The 24240-nt window shown below is 39.3% G+C and overlaps 1 protein-coding gene across 1 annotated transcript in view; it reads left to right on the top strand.

The window, feature by feature from the left end:
• DOCK3 (dedicator of cytokinesis 3) overlaps window positions 1-24240 on the top strand; it is a 261704-nt gene that overhangs the window by 68388 nt on the left and 169076 nt on the right. Inside the window, exon 5 of the mRNA XM_068983119.1 lies at window positions 19325-19473. Coding sequence (XP_068839220.1) covers window positions 19325-19473 — 149 coding nt within the window. The remainder of the gene's footprint in view (window positions 1-19324; window positions 19474-24240) is intronic.

Raw genomic sequence — 24240 nt, 5'->3', positions numbered from 1 at the left:
ATATAATTAATACCTGCCTTTTTGAACTTTGCAGCCTAGTATATTTTATGATTAATTTTATTAAAATACCTCTCAGAACCTAGAAGAAGATTTTTTAGGTGGCATCATGTCTATCCATCACCAACTCAATGGACATGAGTTTGAGCAAACTCTGGGAGATAGTGAAGGACAGGGAAGCTTGGTGTGCTGCAGTCTGTGGGGTCACAAAGAGTCAGACAGGACTGAGCGACTGAGCAATGACAACAATCATATCTATAGGTTATTAATAAAGTTTTTTCTGCTGTGTCTCATTCTTTTATTCATTTTATCAGATATTTATTTTGTACTTGAACTGCATTAAACCTTAGAATTCGGTTCAGTTCAGTCGCTCACTCGTGTCTGACTCTTTGCGACCCCATGAATCGCAGCACACCAGGCCTCCCTGTCTATCACCAACTCCCGGAGTTCACTCAGACTCACGTCCATGGAGTCAGTGATGCCATCCAGCCATCTCATCCTCTGTCATCCCCTTCTCCTCCTGCCCCCAATCCCTCCCAGCATCAGAGTCTTTTCCAATGAGTCAACTCTTCGCATGAGGTGGCCAAAGTACTGGAGTTTCAGCTTTAGCATCATTCCCTCCAAAGAAATCCCAGGGCTGATCTCCTTCAGAATGGACTGGTTGGATCTCCTTGCAGTCCAAGGGACTCTCAAGAGTCTTCTCCAACACCGCAGTTCAAAAGCATCAATTCTTCGGCGCTCAGCCTTCTTCACAGTCCAACTCTCACATCCACACATGACCACAGGAAAAACCATAGCCTTGACTAGACTGACCTTAGTCAGCAAAGTAATGTCTCTGCTTTTGAATATGCTATCTAGGTTGGTCATAACTTTTCTTCCAAGGAGTAAGTGTCTTTTCATTTCATGGCTGCAGTCACCATCTGCAGTGATTTTGGAGCCCAAAAATATAAAGTCTGACACCGTTTCCACTGTTTCCCCATCTATTTCCCATGAAGTGATGGGACTGGATGCCATGATCTTCATTTTCTGAATGTTGAGCTTTAAGCCAACTTTTTCACTCTCCTCTTTCACTTTCATCAAGAGGCTTTTTAGTTCCTCTTCACTTTCTGCCATAAGGGTGGTGTCATCTGCATATCTGAGGTTATTGATATTTCTCCCGGCAATCTTGATTCCAGCTTGTGCTTCTTCCAGTCCAGCGTTTCTCATGATGTACTCTGCATATAGGTTAAATAAGCAGGGTGACAATATATAGCCTTGACATACTCCTTTTCCTATTTGGAACCAGTCTGTTGTTCCACGTCCAGTTCTAACTGCTGCTTCCTGACCTGCTTACAGATTTCTCAAGAGGCAGGTCAGGTGGTCTGGTATTCCCATCTCTTTCAGAATTTTCCACAGTTTATTGTGATCCACACAGTCAAAGGCTTTGGCATAGTCAATAAAGCAGAAATAGATGTTTTTCTGGAACTCTCTTGCTTTTTCCATGATCCAGCGGATGTTAGCAATTTGATCTCTGGTTCCTCTGCCTTTTCTAAAACCAGCTTGAACATCAGGAAGTTCACGGTTCATGTATTGCTGAAACTGCATTAAACCTTAGAATTCAATGGAGTGCAAAAGCTGACAGAAGTCCCATGGCCTTATAAACATGTTGATAAAGGAATTTAGTTTTCCTTCTTAGGGACAATTTGCAGGTTAGGAATCATTCCCCCAACTGTTTCAGCTTATTTTAGCAGCATCAGATGAATCTGTTATATGTATTAAGCCAAATCATTATCTGCTATTGTCTGAATGTTTATGTCCTCCTAAAATTCACAGATTGAACAAAACCTAATACCTGATGTGATGGTATTAGGAGGCAGTGCCTTTGAGAAGTTCTTAGGTCATGAGCGTAGAAGCCTCATGAATGAAATTAATGCTCTTCTGGGGTATAAAGACACCCCAGGGAATGAGCTAGCCCCTTCCACTGTGTAAAGACCCAGCAAGAAGTCTGCAGTTATCAACTGGGGTGTCTTTGCACTGGTCATCTGATTTTACACATAGTAATGCATATATTCCATTGCTACTCTCTCAATTTTTCCCACCCTCTCTGTCCCCCTCTGTGTCCACAAGTGTGTTCTCTATGTCTGCATCTTCATTGCTGCCTTGCAGATAGGTTCATCAGTACTGTCTTTCTAGATTCCATATATATGTGTTAACATACAATATTTGTCTTTCTTTCTGACTTCACTCTGTATAATAGGCTCTCGGTTCATCCACCTCATTAGAACTGACTCAAAGGCATTCCTTTTTTATAAATTTATTTTTTTAAATTTATTTTAATTGGAGGCTAATTACTTTACAATATTGTGGTGGTTTTTGCCATACATTGACATGAATCAGCCATGGGTTACATGTGTTCCCCATCTTGAACCCCTCTCCCACCTCCCTCCCCATCCCATCCCTCTGGGTCATCCCAGTACACCAGCCCTGAGCACCCTGTCTCATGCATCGAACCTGGACTGGCGATCTGTTTCACATATGGTAATATACATGTTTCAATGCTGTTCTCTCAGATCATCCCAGCCTCGCCTTCTCCCACAGAGTCCAAAAGACTGTTCTATACATCTGTGTCTCTTTTGCTGTCTTGCCTATAGGGTTATCATTACCATCTTCCTAAATTCCATATATATGTGTTAGTATACTGTATTGGTGTTTTTCTTTCTGGCTTACTTCAGTCTATATAATAGGCTCTAGTTTCATCCACCTCATTAGAACTGTTTCAAATGTATTCTTTTTAATGGCTGAGTAATACTCCATTGTGTATATGTACCACAGCTTTCTTATCCATTCATCTGCTGATGGACCTCTAGGTTGCTTCCATGTCCTGGCTATTATAAACAGTGCTGCGATGAACATTGGTGTACACATGCATTCCTTTTTATGGCTGAGTAGTATTCCATTGTGTGTATATACCACAGCTTCTTTATCCATCTGTTGATGGACATCTAGATTGCTTCCATGTTCTAACTATTGTAAATAGTGCTGCAGTGAACATTGGGGTAGCATGTATCTTTCTGAGTTAAAGCTTTCATCTTTTCTAGATATATACCCAGGAGTGTGATTACTGGATCACATGGTAACTCTATTTTTAGTTTTTTAAAGAACTTCCATACTGTTATTCATAGTGAGAAGACACTGGCTTTTTATTATTCTTCCTTGTCCTTAACCATTGATGAACTTGCACAAAGCAACAGTATTGTACCAATTACCTAAGTCAGTCATTTCTAAGACTGAATATTTATAAGGAAGGAAATTGGTCCAGGTAAGTGAAAAATAACTGTATGATTGCTAAAGAGAAGTAGTATTATTTTTAATGTGGGAAGGAAGAGTAATTTGGCATAGATCTCTTGAGCTTTTGTTTCTCTTATCAAGTCTGAAGGGAGTTTAGAAGTTGGGCACATGTTGATTCATTGTTAATTACAGAGTGTAGTGATAACAGGTTTGGGTATTAGTCACTGTTCTCCTAGTCTTTGACAATAGCTCTTAATGCAGAAAGAAGAGGCTTTTTTCCCCTTTCTTTCTTTTTAAAATAGAATTAAGAGCTTTTCCAGTACCATTTCTTTGCATATGGCAGTGCCTTGGATTTGCGCCTTGAGATCGCTTTTACTGGGTATAATTCCAAAATAGACTTTTGTTTATTCTTCTCCTTTGTATTTGAAAGTGTTATTGCTGATGAATTAAACTTACTTTTTATGAACAACTTAAACATGACATAGTTTCTTTACTGTAAGATGCATATAGATTGATTCTGTTGTTAAAATAAGGACCAGTAGTGACAATAATAATACAAACCTTATTATTTTCTCTTGTATTGCTTCCTACTTAATAGAAGTATAATTAAAATGACAACTTGGTGATATTTAATATCATTTCATCTTATAAATTCCTAGTCCCAATTATTTCATACTTTCAGCTAAATGGAAACTCTTGAGTGTCTGCCTGTGACCCTTGAACTATGAATTAAAGCTGTCGTATGAGATGGCAGGTGACACGCCATAAAGATGCTATGTGAGATGAGTCAAGGGTCCCCTAAAAGATATATACTGATTATGAAGAGAAAAGGTTTGAAACTGGGAAGGAATTCATTGCACCTGGCAAGTCATTGACTCTAGGAAATGTCAGTAAGAGGCAATTCAGAGGCCAGATCTAATTTAAATGCTACATCTGGGTTTTTTTACCAAAGTGCCCAGCACACAGTAAGGCCAAACAAAATGTTGGAGTTTGGAGCAGAGAAAAATTTATTGCAGGGCCTTGGTAGGAGAGAAGACCAGAGACATCACTTTGCTGACAAAGGTCCATATAACCAACTCCATGGTTTTTCCAGTAGTCATGTATGGATGTGAGAGTTGAACAATAAAGAAGGCTGAGGACTGAAGAATTGTTACTTTTGAATTGTGGTGTTGGAGAAGACTCTTGAGAGTCCCTTTGATAGCAGGGAGATCAAACCAGTCAATCCGGAAGGAAATCAACCCTGAATATTCATTGGAAGGACTGATACTGAAGCTCCAATACTCTGGCCACCTGATGCAGAGAACTTACTCATTGGAGAAGACCCTGATGCTGGGAAAGATAGAAGGCAGGAGAAGGGGTTGGCAGAGGAAGAGATGGTTACATAGTATCACCACCTCAATGGACATGAATTTGAGGAAAGTCCGAGAGGTAGTGGAGAACAGAGGAGCCTGGTGGGCTACAGTCCATGAGCTTGCAAAGAGTCGGACACACTTAGCAACTAAACAACAACAGCTTGATAGGAGATAAGTGACTTTTCCTATCCGTCAAAACCGTGAGCTCTCTGAAGTGTTTCAGCAAAGCGCTTAGAGCAAGCTGATGGAGGGTTGTGGCTATTTGTTGCACACTTCTTGGTGCTGGAATCCTTTGTTCTTGCCACTGTCCACGTAGGTCAGGTCATATGTTTCTGTAAACATCTAACAAAACAACTGTGATTCTTTGTCCTGCAACTTTTTATCTGTATGTGAATAGACTATAAAAGACCAGCACCCTATATATTTCAGGCTATAGGCAGCATTATTTTATAAAAGGTACTGAGCAAGCATGCACTAAGCACAGGCATCTAATATGGAGTCAGATTTGTTCTTCCCTTTTACAACAGTAAATTCAGTAAAAGAAGGTAAAAACAAAGTTATCATCCCCAAGAAGTTTTGAAATAAATTTTCCCTTTGGGAGTTAGTAAAAAAGGTAATAAATGTTCATATTATAGTTGCAATTACTTTAGAAAAGGAATGTAGCCTACTGGACTTTTTAGGAACCAGCATGAATTTATCTAAAGAAAAGTGTGTCAGCCAAAAGAGTGATTTGTAAATGATAGAAACATAGAAAAAAGGAGAACCACAGAGTCAGATGTTAGTACTGCACATCCAGATCCTTGAAGGGGAAAAGGGAGTGTTGTTAGGCTGGCCCTGCCCTTTCCTTCCTTGGGGCACATCCCTCCTGGTTAGCTGATGTGTCTATGCGGTGGGTGGGCAAGCTTCCAGGATCTGGGCAGGAAAGAACTGATTTTTCAAGAGTCAACTATGAAATAAAGTGGAATTGAGCCAGAAAGGAGTAAAAACCAAATAGTGCATCATAAATCACCTATTCAGATGGAGCCAGTGGACATTTCATAAAGCCCAGTCTATAGAAGAAGTGGCATTTATACAGCAGAGAGAGGTCTGGTTTCACTACATTGTGGAGATGTGTGCATCAGAGCATCTGACTGTCCTCTCAGTATCCTTTGATGATTCATATGACATCTCCATTTTGCCTTGTTAGAGTCCACTGCAAGTGTGTGACCTGATGTTTTGATTCTTTCTAAGTGTTGGTAAGGCCAGTGCCAATATCAGGCCCTCTTACTATTTTTCATTGTAGAGTGACAACTTGGCATATTGTTTTGTTTATTATATTTTCTTTTGGAGCTCAAGGGATGGTTGAGATATTTATACTCCCTTGTTCATGGCACAGTGTGGTCATCAGTACAGTTAAGACTCCTCTCTTCCCTTATTTTCCCCCTTATTCTCTTTCTCTTGTTCCCAGTTTTGCCTCCAACTTCCTGCTGTTAGAAATACTACTGTGATAAATAAACATCTATAAATTCTCTCAGAGACCTATGTGAGGGTTTCTCTGGGATATCTCTGGGAGTGGGGTTGCTACATTGCAGAATATACACCTGTTTAATTTTATTATATTACTCTCTCAAATTGCTGACTGGGCTGTACTTTCATGATTTTTTAATAATTCTGTTAGATATAAAAGTGGCATCTTATTTCATTTTCCTTTGCTGATTTTTTTTTTAAACTAGCAGCATTGATGTCCATTGCTTAGTGTATTTCTTTTTAGGATTTCCCTTTTTGTTAATTATTATTCATATCATTGATCTTTTTCACTTGGGATTTTTCTTTTTCTTGTTGATTTATAGAAGTTCCTTATACTCTTTACATCTTCCTTTTTTGATGAAGTAGAGTTGAATTATTATATTAGTTTCAAGTGAGCAACACAGTGGCTCAGTATTTTTATAGATTATACTCCATTTAAAGTTATTATAAAATAGTGGCTAGGGCTTCCCTGGTGGCTCAGTCGTAAAGAAACCCACTGCCAACGCAAGAGACACAGGTTTGGTCCCTGATCCAGGAAGATCCCATGTGCCTCGGAGCAACTAAGCTCGTGGACCACAGCTGCTGAGCCTTTGTGCCTAAACACTGTGCTCTACAGCAAGAGAAGCCACCGCAGTGAGAAGCCCATGCTCCGCACCTGGATGGTAACTGTTGCTCGCCACCATGAGAGAGAAGCCTGCTCAGCAATGCTGCTGCTGCTGCTGCTGAGTCGCGTCAGTCGTGTCCAACTCTGTGCAACCCCGTAGTCGGCAGCCCACCAGGCTCCCCCGTCCCTGGGATTCTCCAGGCAAGAACAGTGGAGTGGGTTGCCATTGCCTTCTCCAGTGCATGAAAGTGAAAAGTGAAAGTGAAGTCACTCAGTCGTGTCCGACTCTTAGGGACCCCATGGACTGCAGCCCACCAGGCTCCCCCATCCATGGGATTTTCCAGGCAAGAGTACTGGAGTGGGGTAGGAAATGGGTTGCCATTTCCTTCCCCATTGCCTTCTCCGGCTCAGCAATGAAGACCCAGCAAAATGACTCAGTAATGAAGACCCAGCCAAAAATGAATTCATAAGTAAATAAAATTTTTAAATGCTTTAAAAATAATTGGCTATATTCCTCATGTTATACAATATATCCTTGTAGCTTACTTATTTAGTAAATAGTAGTTTGTACCCCTTAATTCCCTACCCTTATTTTGCCCCTCCCACTTCCCCCTATATAGTATTTACCATTCATTTATTCTCTGTATTTGTGATTCTGTATTGTTTTGATATATTCATTTGTTTTTTGATTCCACATGTAAGTGATATCATACAGTATTTTTCTCTGACTTATATCATGAAGGATGCTAAGTCTGCTAAGTCGCTTCAGTTGTGTCCGACTCTGTGCGACCCCATAGATGGCAGCCCACCAGGCTCCCCCGTCCCTGGGATTCTCCAGGCAAGAACACTGGAGTGGGTTGCCATTTCCTTCCCCAATGCATGAAAGTGAAAAGTGAAAGTGAAGTCGCTCAGTCATGTCCAACTCTTAGGGACCCCATGGACTGCAGCCCACCAGGCTCCTCAGTCCATGGGATTTTCCAGGCAAGAGTACTGGAGTGGGGTGCCATTGCCTTCTCTATCATGAAGGATAATACACTCCATATCCATCCATGTTGTCACAAATGGCAAAATTTCATCTTTTATGGGCAAGTAATATTCCATTGTATATACACCACATCTATCCCTTCATCTGTTAGTGGACACTTAGGTTGCTTCCATATCCTGGGTATTGAAAATTATGCTGCTGTGAACATTGGGATGCATGTATCTTTCTTGAATTAGTGTTTTCTCTTTGAATATATACCCAGAAGTGGAATTGCTGGGTTATGTGGTAGTTTTATTTTTAGTTTTTTGAGGTACCTCCACACCGTTTTCCGTAGTGACTGCACTATGTAAACTGTTACATTCCCGCCAGTGTACTAGGGTTCTCTCTTCATACTTTGCCTTCAGCATTTATCATTTGTAGACTTTATGATGATTAGCCTTTCTGACTGGTTATGGTGGTTACTATGCAAAATAAATAAACAGCTTACACAACACAATAGCATAAAAGCAAACAACCTAATTAAAAAATGGTCAGAAGACCTGAACAGACATTCTTCCAGAGAAGATACATAGGTACATGAAAAGATGCTCAACATCACTAACTATTTCAGAAATGCAAATCAAAACCACAGTGAGATATGCCTCACAGCTCTCAGAATGACTGTCATCAAAAAGAACACAAATGTTGGTGAGGATATGTTTTAAAATTTATTTTTAATTGGAGGATAACTGCTTTACAATATTGTGTTGGTTTCTGCCATCTGGTACATCAGCATGAACCAGCCATACGTATGCATGTGTCCCCTCCCTCTTGAACCTCCCTCACACCTCCCACCCCTTCCCACCCTTCTAGGTTGAGCACCCTGTGTCATCCAGCCAGTTCCCACTGGCAAACAGTGAGGATACTTTTTAAGGGATAACGTACATAGGTAGTTAAAATATGAAAAAGCAAAAGGGTACAAGTCAAGACCATGTTTACTAGTAGAAGATTGAAAAGGATTGTTATTAGGCATTTGCCCATAGTAAGATTCAGAGGTTAAGGCCGGATGTAGTACACTGGCAGGGGTTCTGTGATCATAGTTTGGAAGCCCATGTACATGACTTGGTGATGTACATGTCAGGTTCGTAGAAGAATGTCTGTTGGAGGGAGGGCAAAGACTATATTATGGTAAAAGCTGTACTTAAGAGAACTTACTAGGTTCCAGGCACAGTTAACTCCTAAAATAATCCTAGATAGATGCTCTGTTTGTTGTTGTTGTTATTGGGTGAGGCAACCACACTCACACAGGGATTAGTAAATTTGCCCAAGGCACAGCAGTTCACAGAGTTAAGACAGAAAACAGTCTAAATTCTGACTCTAGAGCCAGTACCCTTATCCACTATGCTGTATTGTCTTTATTTCAAAGAACTATGAGACCCCAGAGCAAGGGTAGGTCATAGGAAGGCAGGAAATGGTCTGGGTAAATTTAACAGATTGAGTGTTTTTAATGGTGGTAAACATAAATTGTAAGAGTGGAGTGGTGGGGTGAAGTAATTTGTGTTTCTGTTTGAAGTTTCCAGCTGTTCTGTTGGTTTCACTAGGTAAGAGAGAGTCGGTAGGTAAGACTGGAGTAGACAGGGGTAAAATTTCGGTAGGTAAGACTGGAGCAGACAGGGGTAGAATTTGGCACAGCAGAATCCCTTAATGCCCTTGGAATTTTGGCCTTGCCTGAAAGTACTGTTCATGCAGCATCTCTAGATAACTTGGATGCAAGTGTGTGCCTTCTGCCTTTTCCACTCTGCTGAAGCTGGTTGACTCATAGTCTGAAGGGGCTTGTTTGGCAGGGTAGCTGCTATCATTTCTGCCCTGTATATACTGTCACCAGATGTGGAAGCCGTGAACCAACAGATGCTATGCTGTAGTCAAGAGACAAAGCTTTCTCCAGGGCGTTTTTCTGCTGTGGAATGTGTTTCATTTTTCATTCACTCTGGGAATGAGACATATAAATGATCTAGCTTTTGTGTTGATTCTGGCAGGGAATCACTGCACTTGTGCAGGTTTGGCTGCTTTCATTTGTTAATATTTAAAGTAATAAGCAGCAGTGAAAGCTGAATTGAGACTCTGTTTAACTTTGCGACCCAGAGAAACACACTTAGGGTAGGGGAGGCTTTTTATGTTAAGGGTTATTTAATTTCATTTTTAAAGATAATCAAATATGTTTATATGAATTTTTAAATAATATAGTAAAAATAACTAGGCCTTTAGTGAAAAATAGTAGTTTTTGGCTTTATCTCTTCCCATTCCTGATGGCCATTCCATATGTAAGTTTTTAAGTTCTTTTAGCTGTTTCTTCTTTTATTTCATATTTCTAAATATTCTTTTAACATATATTTTGATTTTTCTATTTAGATGTTATTTAATGATTTTTTACTATAGAAGATAAGAATTAATCTTTGAATGTTTTTCTCCATACACATATACTCTTTCCATCCTCCAGCACTTCCAAAATAGTTATATCATCTTTTTTTTTTTTCATTAAATCAGTATGTAGCTGTTACTATGCCTGTGTAACTACTTTCACCTCTGAGCCATATAGGGAATTAAAGTTACATTTCCTTTCTTGTGTAAATTTGTTTTTTAAATATTAATAATTGTTGCTTTTTGTTTTGTTTCATGTGTTTTCCTCCTAGTCTTCTGGCAGAAATGAAGATCTCCTTTGAATATGTTCACATACTTTAGGGTGTTTTTTTTTTTTAGTTTAATTTTTTTTCCCCAGTGACAACCTGTATGGAGCCCTCCAACGTCCTGTGTTAATCTGGCCTGAGGATTTCTTTGCCCCTCCCCTATGTTCCTTTATCTCCTGCATTAAACCAATGTCATTTTGATTCCTGGTTTACTTCCTCATTTGATGAATTAATTTCTCCATAACTTCCTGAGGAAAATGTGTAGGAGAATATTTTTTGAGATTTTGCATACTTGAAATGTCTTTAGACCACCCTTACTTTGACTGATGGTTTGGCTTGATATAAAATTCTTGATTACAAATAATGAGCAGAAGTTTTAAAGTATTACTTTATTATTTTCTAGCTTCCAGTCTTGTTCCTGAGAAGTCCAATGTCATTCAAGTTCCTGAGTCTTTTATTAACAAGTTGTTTTCCATGAAAGATTTTAGGATCATCCCTTTGTCCCCAGTGGTCTGCAGTTTTACAGTGATATGTCTTAGTTGTATTTTTCCGTTGATTATACCAGCTATGCAATGAGTTCTCTCATTCTAGAAACTAGTTTACTTCAGTTCTGGAATATTGTATTGTACAATACAATATTGTATAATAATTATTGTACTACTTCTTTGGCAGTTTCTTTCTGTCTGTTTATATAACTTTTTCTTCCTAGAAATTCTTTTATTAGAATTGGACATCTTAGAATGATTCACTAGTTTTCTTATATGTTCTCACTCATTTATCCATTGTATTATGTTTTTTGTATTACTCTGTGGTGGAATTCCTCAAAGTTTTAGTCTGTCATTATTACTGAATTTTGTTTTAAATTATAGCTATCCTCTTTCTACCTGCCACAAGCTTTTGGGGCTCTAGATCTTTTTCTTGTTTTGTTGTCTCCTGTTCCTTTTTCAAGGGTGTACTGTAATCATTATGCTTTCTAGAATGTTGATTATTGTTTCTTTGAAATGTTCTTTTATTCCTGGAATGCTTTCTTTGTTATATTAATATATTGTTTTTTCCATTAATATTTAAGAATGATGCATCAACATTTTGACAGAAATTAAAGGAGTAAATAAAGCCACCTCAGTTCAGTTCAGTTGCTCAGTCATGTCTGACTCTTTGTGACCCCATGAACCCCAGCATACCAGGCCTCCCTGTCTATCACCAACTCCCAGAGTCCACCCAAACCCATGTCCTTTGAGTCAGTGATGCCATCCAGCCATCTCATCCTCTGTCATCCCCTTCTCCTCCTGCCCTCAATCTTTCCCAGCATCAGGATCTTTTCAGATGAGTCAGCTCTTCGCATCAGGTGGCCAGCGTACTGGAGTTGCAGCTTCAAAATCAGCTCTACCAATGAACACCCAGGACTGATCTCCTTTAGGATGGACCAGCTGGGTCTCCTTGCAGTCCAAGGGACTCTCAAGAGTCTTCTCTAACACCACAGTTCAAAAGCATCAATTCTTTGGTACTCAGCTTTCTTTAGAGTCCAACTCTCACATCCATACATGACCACTGGAAAAACCATAGCCTTGAGTAGGTGGACCTTTGTGGACAAAATAATGTCTCTGCTTTTTTAATATGTTGTCTAGGTTGGTCATAACTTTCCTTCCAAGGAGTAGTTCAGTTCAGTCGCTCAGCCGTGTCCGACTCTTTGCGACCCCATGAATCACAGCACGCCAGGCCTCCCTGTCCATCACCAACCCCTAGAGTTCACCCAAACTCATGTGTATTGAGTCAGTGATGCCATCCAGCCATCTCATCCTCTGTCGTCCCCTTCTCCTCCTGCCCCCAATCCCTCCCAGCATCAGAGTCTTTTCCAATGAGTCAGCTCTTCACTTGAGGTGGCCAAAGTATTGGAGTCTCAGCTTTAGCATCAGTCCTTCCAGTGAACACCCAGGACTGGTCTCCTTTAGGATGGACTGGTTGGATCTCCTTGCAGTCCAAGGGACTCTCAAGAGTCTTCTCCAACACCACAGTTCAAAAGCATCAATTCTTCAGCAATCAGCTTTCTTCACAGTCCAACTCTTACATCCATACATGACCACTGGAAAAACCATAGCCTTGACTAGACGAACCTTTGTTGACAAAGTAATATCTCTGCTTTTTAATATGCTGTCTAGGTTGGTCATAACTTTCCTTCCAAAGAGTAAGCGTCTTTTAATTTCATGGCTGCAGTCACCATCTGCAGTGATTTTGGAGCCCCCCAAAATAAAGTCTGACACTGTTTCCACTGTTTCCCCATCTATTTGCCATGAAGTGATGGGACCAGATGCCATGATCTTTGTTTTCTGAATGTTGAGCTTTAAGCCAACTTTTTCACTCTCCTCTCACTTTCATTAAGAGGCTTTTTAGTTACTCTTTACTTGCTGCCATAAGGGTGGTGTCATCTGCATATCTGAGGTTATTGATATTTCTCCCATATATATAAATAAAAGAATGTTTGAAAGTAAGAGATGAAATAGAGAGAGGTCTAGGAATCTTCCCTTAACCACTTAAACTTTAGGTGCAGTGTTTAGTTTCTATTAAATTGATTTTGACCTAAAGTTTTTAGCACTTATGGCAGCCCCTTTGTTCTCTTTGACAAGAGCAGTACTTTTGATGTAATTTTTAAGTTAGATTTGTATAGTCCTATTCGTGTATGTTAAACAATCTGTGCATATATAGCTATAAAATAAGGTTAGCTTGGTTTGTGGTGGATACCCAAAGCTTTGCTCATTTACTGACTTAGAGGCATTATTGCAGCACAGTTTTTCTTTCAACACTGAGTTACTAGCAATTTAATAAAAATAATTTTTAAATCAGGAGTATTTCTGTAGAACTCCAAGAATTCTTTCACAATGATAAGGTAAATTCTACCTGCTTGTGCTTGCAAAGTAGTTAAATTATTCTAAATGTATGGTTTTTGCTGGCTCTTCAGTATAGTTTCCAAACATTCTGTGACCATTCTTGACAAATATTAGAGCTTTTACAGAGGGTAAATATGTTACTAAGATTTCTTTTTCTTCTCCTTAAAACAATTTTTTGTCTTCCTTTTTTTAGCAATGATAGTAACTAGGGATGATTGTGTAGGAAAGCTAAATTTTATTGCCAATCTGATTACAGGCATACCTGGTGTAATTGTGCTTTGCTTTGCTGTGCTTCACAGATACAGTGTTTTGGTTTTCTTTCTTTCGTTTTTTTTTTTTTTTTGCAAATTGAAGTCTGTGGCAACCTTGTGCAGAGCAAGTCTGTTGGTGCCATTTTCCCCACAGCATTTGCTCACTTCATGTCTCTGTGTCTCATTCTGGTAATTCTTTTAATATTTCAAACTTCTTCATTATAATATTTGTTATGGTGATCTGTGATCAGTAATCTTTGCTATCATACTCCTTTTCCTTCTCACAAAAGGCTCAGATGATGGTTAGCATTTTTTAACAATAAGATATTTTAAATTGAGATATATACAGTGTTTCTTTAGACATTATTGCTATTGCACATTTAATAGACTACAGCTTAGTGTAAACCTAACTTTTATGTGCACTGGGAAGCCAAAAAATCTGTGTGACTCTTTATGTTCGTATTCACTTTATTGTGGTGATCTGGAACCAAACTCACAATATCCATCAGTTCAGTTCAGTTCAGTTCAGTTCAGTCGCTCAGTCGTGTCTGACTCTTTGCAACCCCATGAATCTCAGCATGCCAGGCCACCCTGTCCATCACTAACTCACTCAGACTCACGTCTGACTCACTCAGACTCACGTCCATCGAGTCAGTGATGCCATCCAGCCATCTCATGGTGTATCCCTTATATACTGTTAGTTTGGTCTACTAAGGAGCAGGTTTCTCAGAAGAAAAGAATTTTTCAGCTGAGTGGGATGGTTAGCTGTCCTGTGGCATCAAGTGCTCGCAGGTAAATTGTGTGCTCTGGAGTCAGTCTCCCAGATTATTCATGGTGAATGGTGTGTGTTCTCTTCTGCTAGGTACTGTGTGGTGTCTGAGCAATGCTGGTGGAGCCTCTAGTGCTAGGACTTCTGGTCAAAGAGGCCATTAGGTTGGCCTGGAAAAAGAAGTTAGCACCACATTGATTATAATAACAGGGCTGCTTTCTGACTGTATGATCTGTTTCTTTCTTATTGCAGATTAGTATTCCCAGCTTTATATAATTAGAAACAGTAACTGATTTTTCTATTGGAAAAAATACCGTACAGTTGTGCTGGTTTATCTACATAACGAACTACTCCAAAGCTTAGTGGCTTAAAACAGCGATTTACTGTATTTCATTCTTCTCTGGATATAGTGAGGTCAGCTGGGCAGTTTTACGTAGGGTTTATCATTCTGTCGTAGTCACATGTTGGTAGAAGCTATACTCTTCTGAAGGTGTGGCTCGGCTAGGCATGGCATCTGACATTGCTCACCCCCACAGCTGAGATGGCGTAGTGGAGTGTCTCCTTGTGGCCTCTCCACATAGCTTGGGCATTTCACAGCATGGCAGCTGGATTCTGAGAGGCAACCTCCCAAGAACATGTATTCCAAGAGACAGGAAACAGAAGCTGCCAGACTAGTTAAGGGCTGTGTCTAGAACTAGCCTACTGACTGCTGTCCCAGCTCACCACTGGATTGGTCAGAGCAGTCTTAGGGCCTGCCCAGATTTAGGGCTGTAAAGAAATAGGTTCCAGGGACTTCTCTGGCGGTGCAATGGTTAGGACTCCATGCTTTCACTCGGTGGCTCAGGTTCAATCCCTGACCAGGGAATGAAGATCCTCCTAGCTGCAAGGCACAGCCAAAAAAGGAAAAGGAAAGAAAGAAAAAATAGGCTCCAGTTCATTCTAGGGGAGTATCAGATTCATATTTTTGCAGAAGAGTACTTGGTATGGGAGATATTGTTGTCATCTTTGGAAAATACAATCTGTTAGAAACTCTTGATTTAAAAAAATAACCATGTAATGCCTTAAAAGAATGTATTAGTATATTCTTGCATTGATAGTATATGTATGTGTGTGTGCATGTTTGTTATATAGATATTCTATGTATGTGTATGTGAGTATATATTATGTGTGTGCATGTATATATGCACACACATGTATATGAAGTGAAGTGAAGTCGCTCAGTTGTGTCTGACTTTGCGACCCCATGGACTGTAGCCAACCGGGCTCCTCTGTCCATGGGATTTTCCAGGCAAGAATACTGGAGTGGGTTGCCATTTCCTTCTCCAGGGGAACTTCCCGACCCAGGGATCGAACCCGGGTCTCCTGCATTGTAGGCAGACGCTACAAGGGAAGCCCCCTCATACGTATATATGTGATATTTCAGTATCAGTATACTTCATTATATGTGATTTAAAATAAACACAAAACTGCACTTTTAATTAGTGTTCACAAAGTCAAAACCATCTAACAGTTGAGCTATCTTTCCCTTGACAATTTGTTACCACTCTCTATGAAACTTTTTTTAAGATCTTTTCTTCTGTTCTCAAACCTCTAACACCCCCTCCCACTCTACTCACTCTTAGCTGGTGACCTTGCTTTTTATTTCCTTGAGAATAAAACATCCAAAGGGAAAATTTAGTTCTGTCACCGAATCTCCTGACTGCTGGTGTCATTACTCAGTTGTGTGTGCCTTTCCTTTCTATGACAGTGGAATATCCTGCTTAAGCAAAACCTCCTCTTTTAACCTGGGACCCATCTCTTCTTGACAACTCAAAGATTTAACACCCACATCATCAAATTTTCCCCTCTACCAGATTATTCCCTTCAGCATACAAATAGCCTAAAATTGTGTTTTGTTTTTAAAAATCCTGCCTGGTGGCTCAGATGGTAAAGAATCTGCCTACAGTGCGAGAGACCTGAGTTCGACCCCTGGGTTGGGAAGATCCCCTGAAGGTGGAAATGGCAACCCACTCCAATATTCTTGCCTGGAAAATTCCATGGACAGAGGAGCCTGGTGGGTTACAGTCCATGGGGTCGCAGAGTTGGACACGACTGAGCGACTGACTCTGCTAATGGCACAACGCAGCTTTGCTACCCTGTTTCTCTGCTTCCAGTTAGTGAGAGTCTGCAGAAGTGTTGTCTGTGCCTTGTCTGTCCCCTCCTTCCCCATCGACCTTGAGACCGCCCTGGCCATCCCGTCAGTGGCCACCACAGCGCCAAGAACAGTGGCCAGTTCTCAGTCTGTGTTTCGTGTAACCTCTCAGTACATTTAACAAAGCCTTTAACTCCTGTTTTCTGTACTCTCTTGCTTTTCCTCTCACCTTGCTGCTTGCTTCTTAGTTTCCTTTGCTAGATTCTCCTCACTTTTCTGACCTCTAAGTGTTGAAACTCAGTGTCAAACTTAGCATGTCCAAGTTGAACCTTGTTTGCCTCTTCCAGGCCTGCTTCTCGGTCTAGGAAAAAGAATGGTCCTTGACTCCATTCATATCTCACATCCAGTCTATCAGCAGATATTGACAGCTCTAACTGCAAAACTTGTCAAAGTTCCAAACCCTGAAACGTTTACCTTTACCATTCTTACCTTTGTCCTGTCAGCCATCATCTTGGGGATTGTTGCAATAAATAGTTTCCTATCTGGAACCCTCACTGACTCTCTGCACAGAGCACTCAGAGTAATGCTTTCAGGACTTCTGTCATATCACATTATGTTTCTGCTCCAAATCTCCTGAGGCTTCCAATTTTGCTAGGAATAAAAGCTTAAGCCCCTAATATAATTAACAAGTGAAGTTGCTCAGTTGGGTCCGACTCTTTGTGACCCCATAGACACCAGGCTCCTCCATCCATGGGATTTTCTAGGCAAGAGTACTGAAGTGGGTTGCCATTTCCTTCTCCAGGGAACTTCCCAACCCAGGGATCAAACCCAGGTCTCCCACATTGTAGACAGACACTTTACCATCTGAGCCACCAGGGAAGTCCTTATAATTAACAAAGACCCAGCCTAATCTGGTCCCATGTTGCCTCTCACTGCATGATCACCACTTTCCCCTTTGTTCGTTTTGCTTCAGATGCACTGATCTGTTCTCTGTGAATATGCCAAGTCTACTTCCACATTGAGGCATTTGCTCTTGCTGTTTCTCATGTCTGTAAAATTTCCCCAGTTTTCCTAAATGCTGTCACCATATTTCATTCAGGTTTCTATTTAAAGTTCAGCTCTCAAAGAAGCCTTTCCCTGACTATTCTACCTGAAGTAGTACCTTCTGTTTCCCAGCCAACTCACCCTTTGGTCACCCATTGTTCCTGTTCTGCTTTAATTTTTCTTCTTAGAATTATGTATTTGTATATGAGATATTATGTATATCTCACCACCATTATGTACTTGCCTGTGTGGTCTGTCTCTGCTCTCTAGAATGAAAGCACCATGAGAGTAGGGACTTAGGATCACAACAAAGTTATAGCACCCAGCAGGTGCTCCATAAGTGTTTGTTAACTGAGTGAATGAATAAATGCTTGTATGTCTGTATAGTGGATTGTTGCATATGGCTTGATGGGAAAGTATTAATCCTAACTTCCTATTTTAAATTCAGACGGGTAGCCCTGATTGGTCAAAGAGAAATGCATGTGCTGGAAGAAAACAGCACATTGCCACTGTTGCTTCAAGCTCTCAGTTTTGCAGATGCAGTTTGCTTACTTAGGGTTTGTTGCTTTTGCGCTGGTGAAAATTTGGGTCCTGTCCGTCTGCCAGCATTGTGTACCATCAAGGTGCTTAACCTTTCTTCATATGTTTATTGAGTAAAGAAAGAACAGCTTGATGGAGTTAGAGTGGGTGATTACTAAGATCTCCTATTAATAGTTTAAAATAACTTCTCTTTAAAATGGACCTTTATAAATCTAATGCTCCATTAGATGATTTCTGAGTACCACGTTATTCCAAACATTGTAATCATAAGATCAGGGCTACTTAAAAACATTAGCTGATTCTACTAATTTGTAATTTACTTTTTATAATTTTAATTATAAATTTGTTTATAGCCAGCTTATTTTGAATCCAGCTTATTTTGGCAAGTGTCTCTTTAGGGGAAATCCCAGATAGAGACTTTACTAACACTCTGGTAAAGATTGATCTGTCCTTAAAAGCGTTCTTTTGGACTAGTTACATTTGAGGAATTTTAATTATCATATAAAATTGTGCTTCTCTATAATAGAAACAGGAATCAAAAATTCCAAAATCAAGATTTCACTTCTGAGCAAATAGAACTTTAGTTTTTAAACCTGTGTTCTTAAATGAATCTTTTTGATAAGCATTTGTGTACTGTCATAGCATTTACAGTTTTTACTTGTAAGGTTAAAAGCACTGTGATGTCCATAATTAAGTTCATTAAGATGTTTCCACTTAACTCTTATAAAGGTGAGACTTTTTATTGAACTGAAAAGAGTAGAAATCTGTGACACTGGGGACACATACTGTTTTCAAAAGCTAATTAAAACTAGATGAGGCCTGGAAACCTGGAATGAATCTCACTCCAGAGACTGTAACTTTTTGTTGGAGCAGTTCCTTCAAAATAGGGCAAGTGATTCTCTCCCTCCCTCCCGCAACTTGAATATCCTTCTGGAGAAACCAGAGATGTTGCTGGATGGTTGAAATCTTCGTTGTAACATACAGAGTAACTTCTGTCAGTGAAAACCTCTCTAGGTTTCTCTGTTTCTTTTTGTTGTAATTGAGTTTAGTAACTTACTGGAAAATTAATAGTCTAGGATAGAGTAAACAAATGGCATTTTACATGAGCCAGGTCAATTATGTTGTTAGATATCACTTTATAGAGATTTTTAGACAGTAGGAACTAAGGACATTGTTTTAACATTCTTAAATAAGCTTCTCTTTACATTGCCTTTTATTTTTTTAGAGGTTCAGAGAAATGAGCACTTTTCATAGTTTAACTGTTTCTCTTTTTTTTCATTCCCTTTCCATATCCCTTTTTTTATTTCACCCAACACCAAAAATACCCTTTCAGAAACATAAAGTAGATCTTTTCTACAAGCTGCGCCATGTGATGAATGAACTTATTGACCTTCGAAGGCAGCTGCTGTCTGGTCACCTGACTCAGGATCAGGTGCGGGAGGTTAAGCGGCACATCACCGTGCGCCTGGACTGGGGCAATGAGTAAGTATGAATATTATTCAGGCATCTCTCAGTTTCACTTATGATAACTCAGTCCTTATGGAGTTTGTACCTGATCAAAGCTTATCTTTAGGAATGAAAAGACATGGTTGTATTCGCCACTAAGCTTTGATCATGTTTTACAATGAGTAGTTTCTTTTACTTTATAGCAAAGGATGTTCACTGGTTGGTTCTACTCACTGAAACTCTGTCAGTCTCTATTTTCAGCCTCTATTTTCACTTCCAGAAAATTAAATAATTGGACTGCAGTAACCTCTGGGCTTTCTTCCAGCTCATATTCATTGGTTGCAGACCTCAGTAATCAGAATACTCTTTTGTTTCATCCTTTAGTATCTTTTAATTTCTTGTGAATTTAGTGTCCTTTACATCTTGCAGTCATATAATGAATCTGAGTAAGCATATACTACAAACAGAAACTGTCTACATCTGTACTTCAGAATATTCTTAACTAATTTATCATTCAGAAATAGTCCTGTATTTATGCAGTGGGTATGCTTATTTGCTATTGCCATTCAAGTAAAATTATAAGACTTTGACATGGGAAGCTAGAGTAGATAGTACTCAGGTTTTATTTCCTCCAGACTTAATAATTGATATAATTCTCAAATGCTTTTGTCATATTCTCTTAAAATCGGGCCCATTGAACTTTGAAGTGACTAGATTGCTTCCTATTTAAGGTATACATATACCTGAAAGTATATTTTAGAGCAAGTGTTTAGCTCCTCTCCTCCTCAAGACATCATTGAAATGATAAAAAAAAAAAAAAAAAGAATGGGAGAAGCCCAGCAATAAATGGGAAATATGAGCCCATTTCTAGAAGCTGAAAAATAGATGGAGAATTAGTGACAGAAGAACCCTGTAATATGGAGGAAACTTTAGCTAATGAAGGAGCTGGTCTACCTGGCAGCTGCTAGAATCATGAAAGAAAGGGAGTGTGTGCTGGAGCTTAAAAAAGGAGGTGCTTAAAAGTATGTAAAGTAGTAGTTCACCGCCATGAGTGGAAAGCCTGGCAGCCATCTGTTTCCCCTTTAGATGAACGAAGACTAACTGCCTAGTGGGAAACTGGGCAACAAATGTTTGAACTGGGACTTTATTGGAAAGCCTTCCATTGTGACACATTTAAGGGTTTCGAAGTATAATGACCAGATCCCTTCCACCTACCAGAAAGAGAAACCTGCTAGCCATTCACCCATGTATAAAATCTCTGCATGTCTCTACTGCCTTTTCGGAGAAGGCAGTGGCAACCCACTCCAGTACTCTTGCCTGGAAAATCCCATGGGCGGAGGAGCCTGGTGGGCTGCAGTCCATGGGGTCGCTAAGAGTCAGACATAACTGAACGACTTCACTTTCATTTTTCACTTTCATGCGTTGAAGAAGGAAATGGCAACCCACTCCAGTGTTCTTGCCTAGAGAATCCCAGGGATGGGGGAGCCTTCTGGGCTTCCGTCTGTGGGGTGTCACAGAGTCAGACACAACAGAAGCAACTTAGCAGCAGCAGCAATCCCTTTTAAATTTGAACGGACAATCAAGTATTACCAGGTATTTGAAGAAATACTTTCACAGGGAATAAAGGGAGATGAATAAAATATCTGGTCCCAGAGAGAGCTTGAGACTAGCAAAGAATGTTAAAAATTCCTGAGTATCCTCAAAGAGAATCAAGAAGATTCATTATGTATTATAAAATGCTATGAAAAAGGAACAGAGAATAGGACTTCAAAAAAGAATTCAGGAAGAGAACAGGAAGGTAAGATTTTCCCCTTCATTCCCAGAATACTGAAATATCTTTTTTTAAACAAGTTTATTAACATTAGCTTCCCTGGTGACTTCCCTGGTGACTCAGATGGTAAAGAATCTACTTGCAATGCAGGATACCTGGGTTCAATCCCTGGGTCAGGAAGATCCCCTGGAGAAGGGAATGGCCACCCACTCCAGTATTCTTGTCTAGAGAATTCCATGGACAGAGGAGCCTGGCTACAGTTCATGGGGTCACAAAAAGTCGCACATGACTGAGCAACTAACACACATTAGCATTAGCAGTTTTGTTCACATACCATACAGATCCCCAATTTTTAATTTTTTAATTTGAATTTATTTATTTTTAATTGGAGAATAATTGCTTTACAATATTATGTTGGTTTCTGCCTTACATCAACATGAATCAGCCATAGGTATATATATGTCCCCTCCCTCTTCAGCCTCCCTCCCACCTCCTGCCCCATCCTACTCTTCTAGGTTGTCACAGAGCACCAGATTTGAGCTCCCTGCATCGTATAGCAAATTTCCACTGGCTGTCTCGTTTTACGTATGGTAATGTGCATGTTTCAGTGCTACTCTCTCAGTTCGTCCACCCTCTCCCCCAATCTCTACCCGTGTCCACAAGTCTGTTCTCTGTGTCTGTGTCTCTGTTGCTGCCCTGTAGATAGGTTCCTCAGTGCTATCTTTCCAGATTCCATATGTATGCATTAATATACGATATTTGTCTTTCTCTTTCTGACTTACTTCACTCTGTATAATAGGCTTTAGGTTCATCCACCTCATTAGAACTGAGTCAAATGGGTTCTTTTTTATGGCTAAGTACAGATCACCAATTTAAATCAGACAGTTTAATGATTTTTAGTACATTCACAGACTTAATACAATCATCACCAGAATCAGTTTTATCACCCCTTAAAGAGCTGTGCTTTTTAGTTATCATCTCCCTCATCTATCTCTAAAGATTTGCCTATTCTGGACATTTAATATAAATGGAGTCATATTGGTCTTTCATAATTGGCTTAAGGTACCCTGCTGTGGGTTTTGTTTTTTCTTCTCCCGTTTATTATACTAGGTGTTTGATGGGCTCTTCCAGTCCTAAGTCACCTGGTCTTTGGGTCTGGGAAATTCTCTTCTGTCATTTTTTCAGAATTTCCTCTTTATTGCCTTTGTTCTTTTCCTGGAAATATAACATCTGGTTGTTGGATCGCCTAGACTGAATCTCTGTTTACTCTTTCCGCAACCATTTCCTAGCTTTTTGTTTTATTTTCCTAGAGATAACAATAATAATTTTAGTTATTTGTGATCTTTCAAAGTGACAATATCCTGTCCTTATTTGTTTTATTAAATTACAGCCTCTCTTGACTGTTAACAGGATTGCTTGGCACACATCACAGATTCCTTGTATGATATAACATGGATTCAAATGTACCATAAATCAGACAGTATTCTCTAAGTCTAACTTTAGGCAATAAAAATCTTAGCAAATGTAATATGCATAGCTGGTGATCCTGTCTCCTCTGCTCAAGACAGTAGAATATATATAAAATGGTATCATTGTATTTATTTTAAACAATCAATAATTGTAATTTGCAAACACATCATCACTTTGTGCCAAGCAAATTGTTAGTCTTGAACTGATGGTAATAACAGTTGTATAAATCCTATGTTGCAGTTTCACTGTACTATACATATCAGTAAATTCACAAGAGAAATATTTTAGAAATATCAATACCTCCTTATGATGAAAGTTACAAAACAGACCAATTATATTTTGCAATCACATCTTAAAACTTAAAGATGATAGCTTGGAAACAAGTTCAAATTGTATTTGAAAAAGACAGAGAACACTGAAGTATCTATCAGCAAAGTACAGAGCTGTTCCACCTTCATTAATAACTTTTTCTCAGCAAAGTAGGAACATGCTTGTGTGTGTGTTTGGGGGAGTGTTTATATGTTCATTTTAATAAACAAAAACCAGGAACGTAATTCCGTCCCCTCACATTTTGTAAACCTTCTCCCTCCTTTCTTCTTTGATCCTCCTCTCCAGGTGTTTCTTTATCTTCTTGCCTCCTTTCTCCCTCCCCTTCCACTTCTTTCTTTCCCTAGTTCTTCATTCTATTTTCCCCTCTACCCCCGGTGGAAAATACAGTCACTTAAAAAAACTCAAATGACAACTTTGTAGGTCTACTATTATTAAAGGAAAAAGACAAACTGATGGGACTATTCTCTCTGGTTCTCACTTGAACTGAGTAAACCTTTAAAAAATATTCCTTCTTAATTTGAAAGAAGAGATGGTGTACTGCAAAATGAAGTCATTCCATACCATTAGGTTAACTAAAGGAGACTGCTCCATGCAACAGCCGAGCACCGATAACCATATCCGTTGTCCACCTTTTATGCCCTCATAGCTCTACACTTCTTGTTCCACTAACACTTAAAAATACCATAAAATATTGAAGCTTAGCATATGTTGGCATGTTGTGAGTACATAATCAATATTTTCTGAATGTGTTTTTACATTGTAATTGATGTAATGAAGTATTAATCATATATAATTTTAAACTTTGTGCCTTTTTCTTTAGACTCTTAGACCTTATACCTCTGCCTTTTCAGAATCTATTTCAGAACCTCTTAATAACAGCTATTAATAGTTTCTTGAGTACATCAACCTGTATCACTGTGGCAAGTACCTGATCTAACTCGTATGCATAGTTATAATGAAATGCTATTATATTCTTCCAAAACAAGAGCTCTGTTTTACCCTGTGAGGAAAGTAAGGCTCAGAAGCACTTTTTCTTTGTTGCGTAGTGAGTGGTAGAGCTGGTGTTTGTACCCAGAACTGACACCAAAGCCCATATAGTTTATGCAGGGCTTTACCATGATTATTTTTAAGTGTGAGTCTTAAAACCAGGAAAATTATTGTCAGTATCTGTAGTCTGTGGGTTATTTGATCTTTGTTTTGTTATCTGTACTGTATGCCCATAGTATATATCT

Source organism: Capricornis sumatraensis, chromosome 10, assembly GCF_032405125.1.
Source record: "Capricornis sumatraensis isolate serow.1 chromosome 10, serow.2, whole genome shotgun sequence".
Lineage (NCBI taxonomy): Eukaryota > Metazoa > Chordata > Mammalia > Artiodactyla > Bovidae > Capricornis > Capricornis sumatraensis.
The sequence above is the reverse complement of the archived record's forward strand: the minus strand, read 5'-3'. Positions and strand labels throughout refer to the sequence as shown.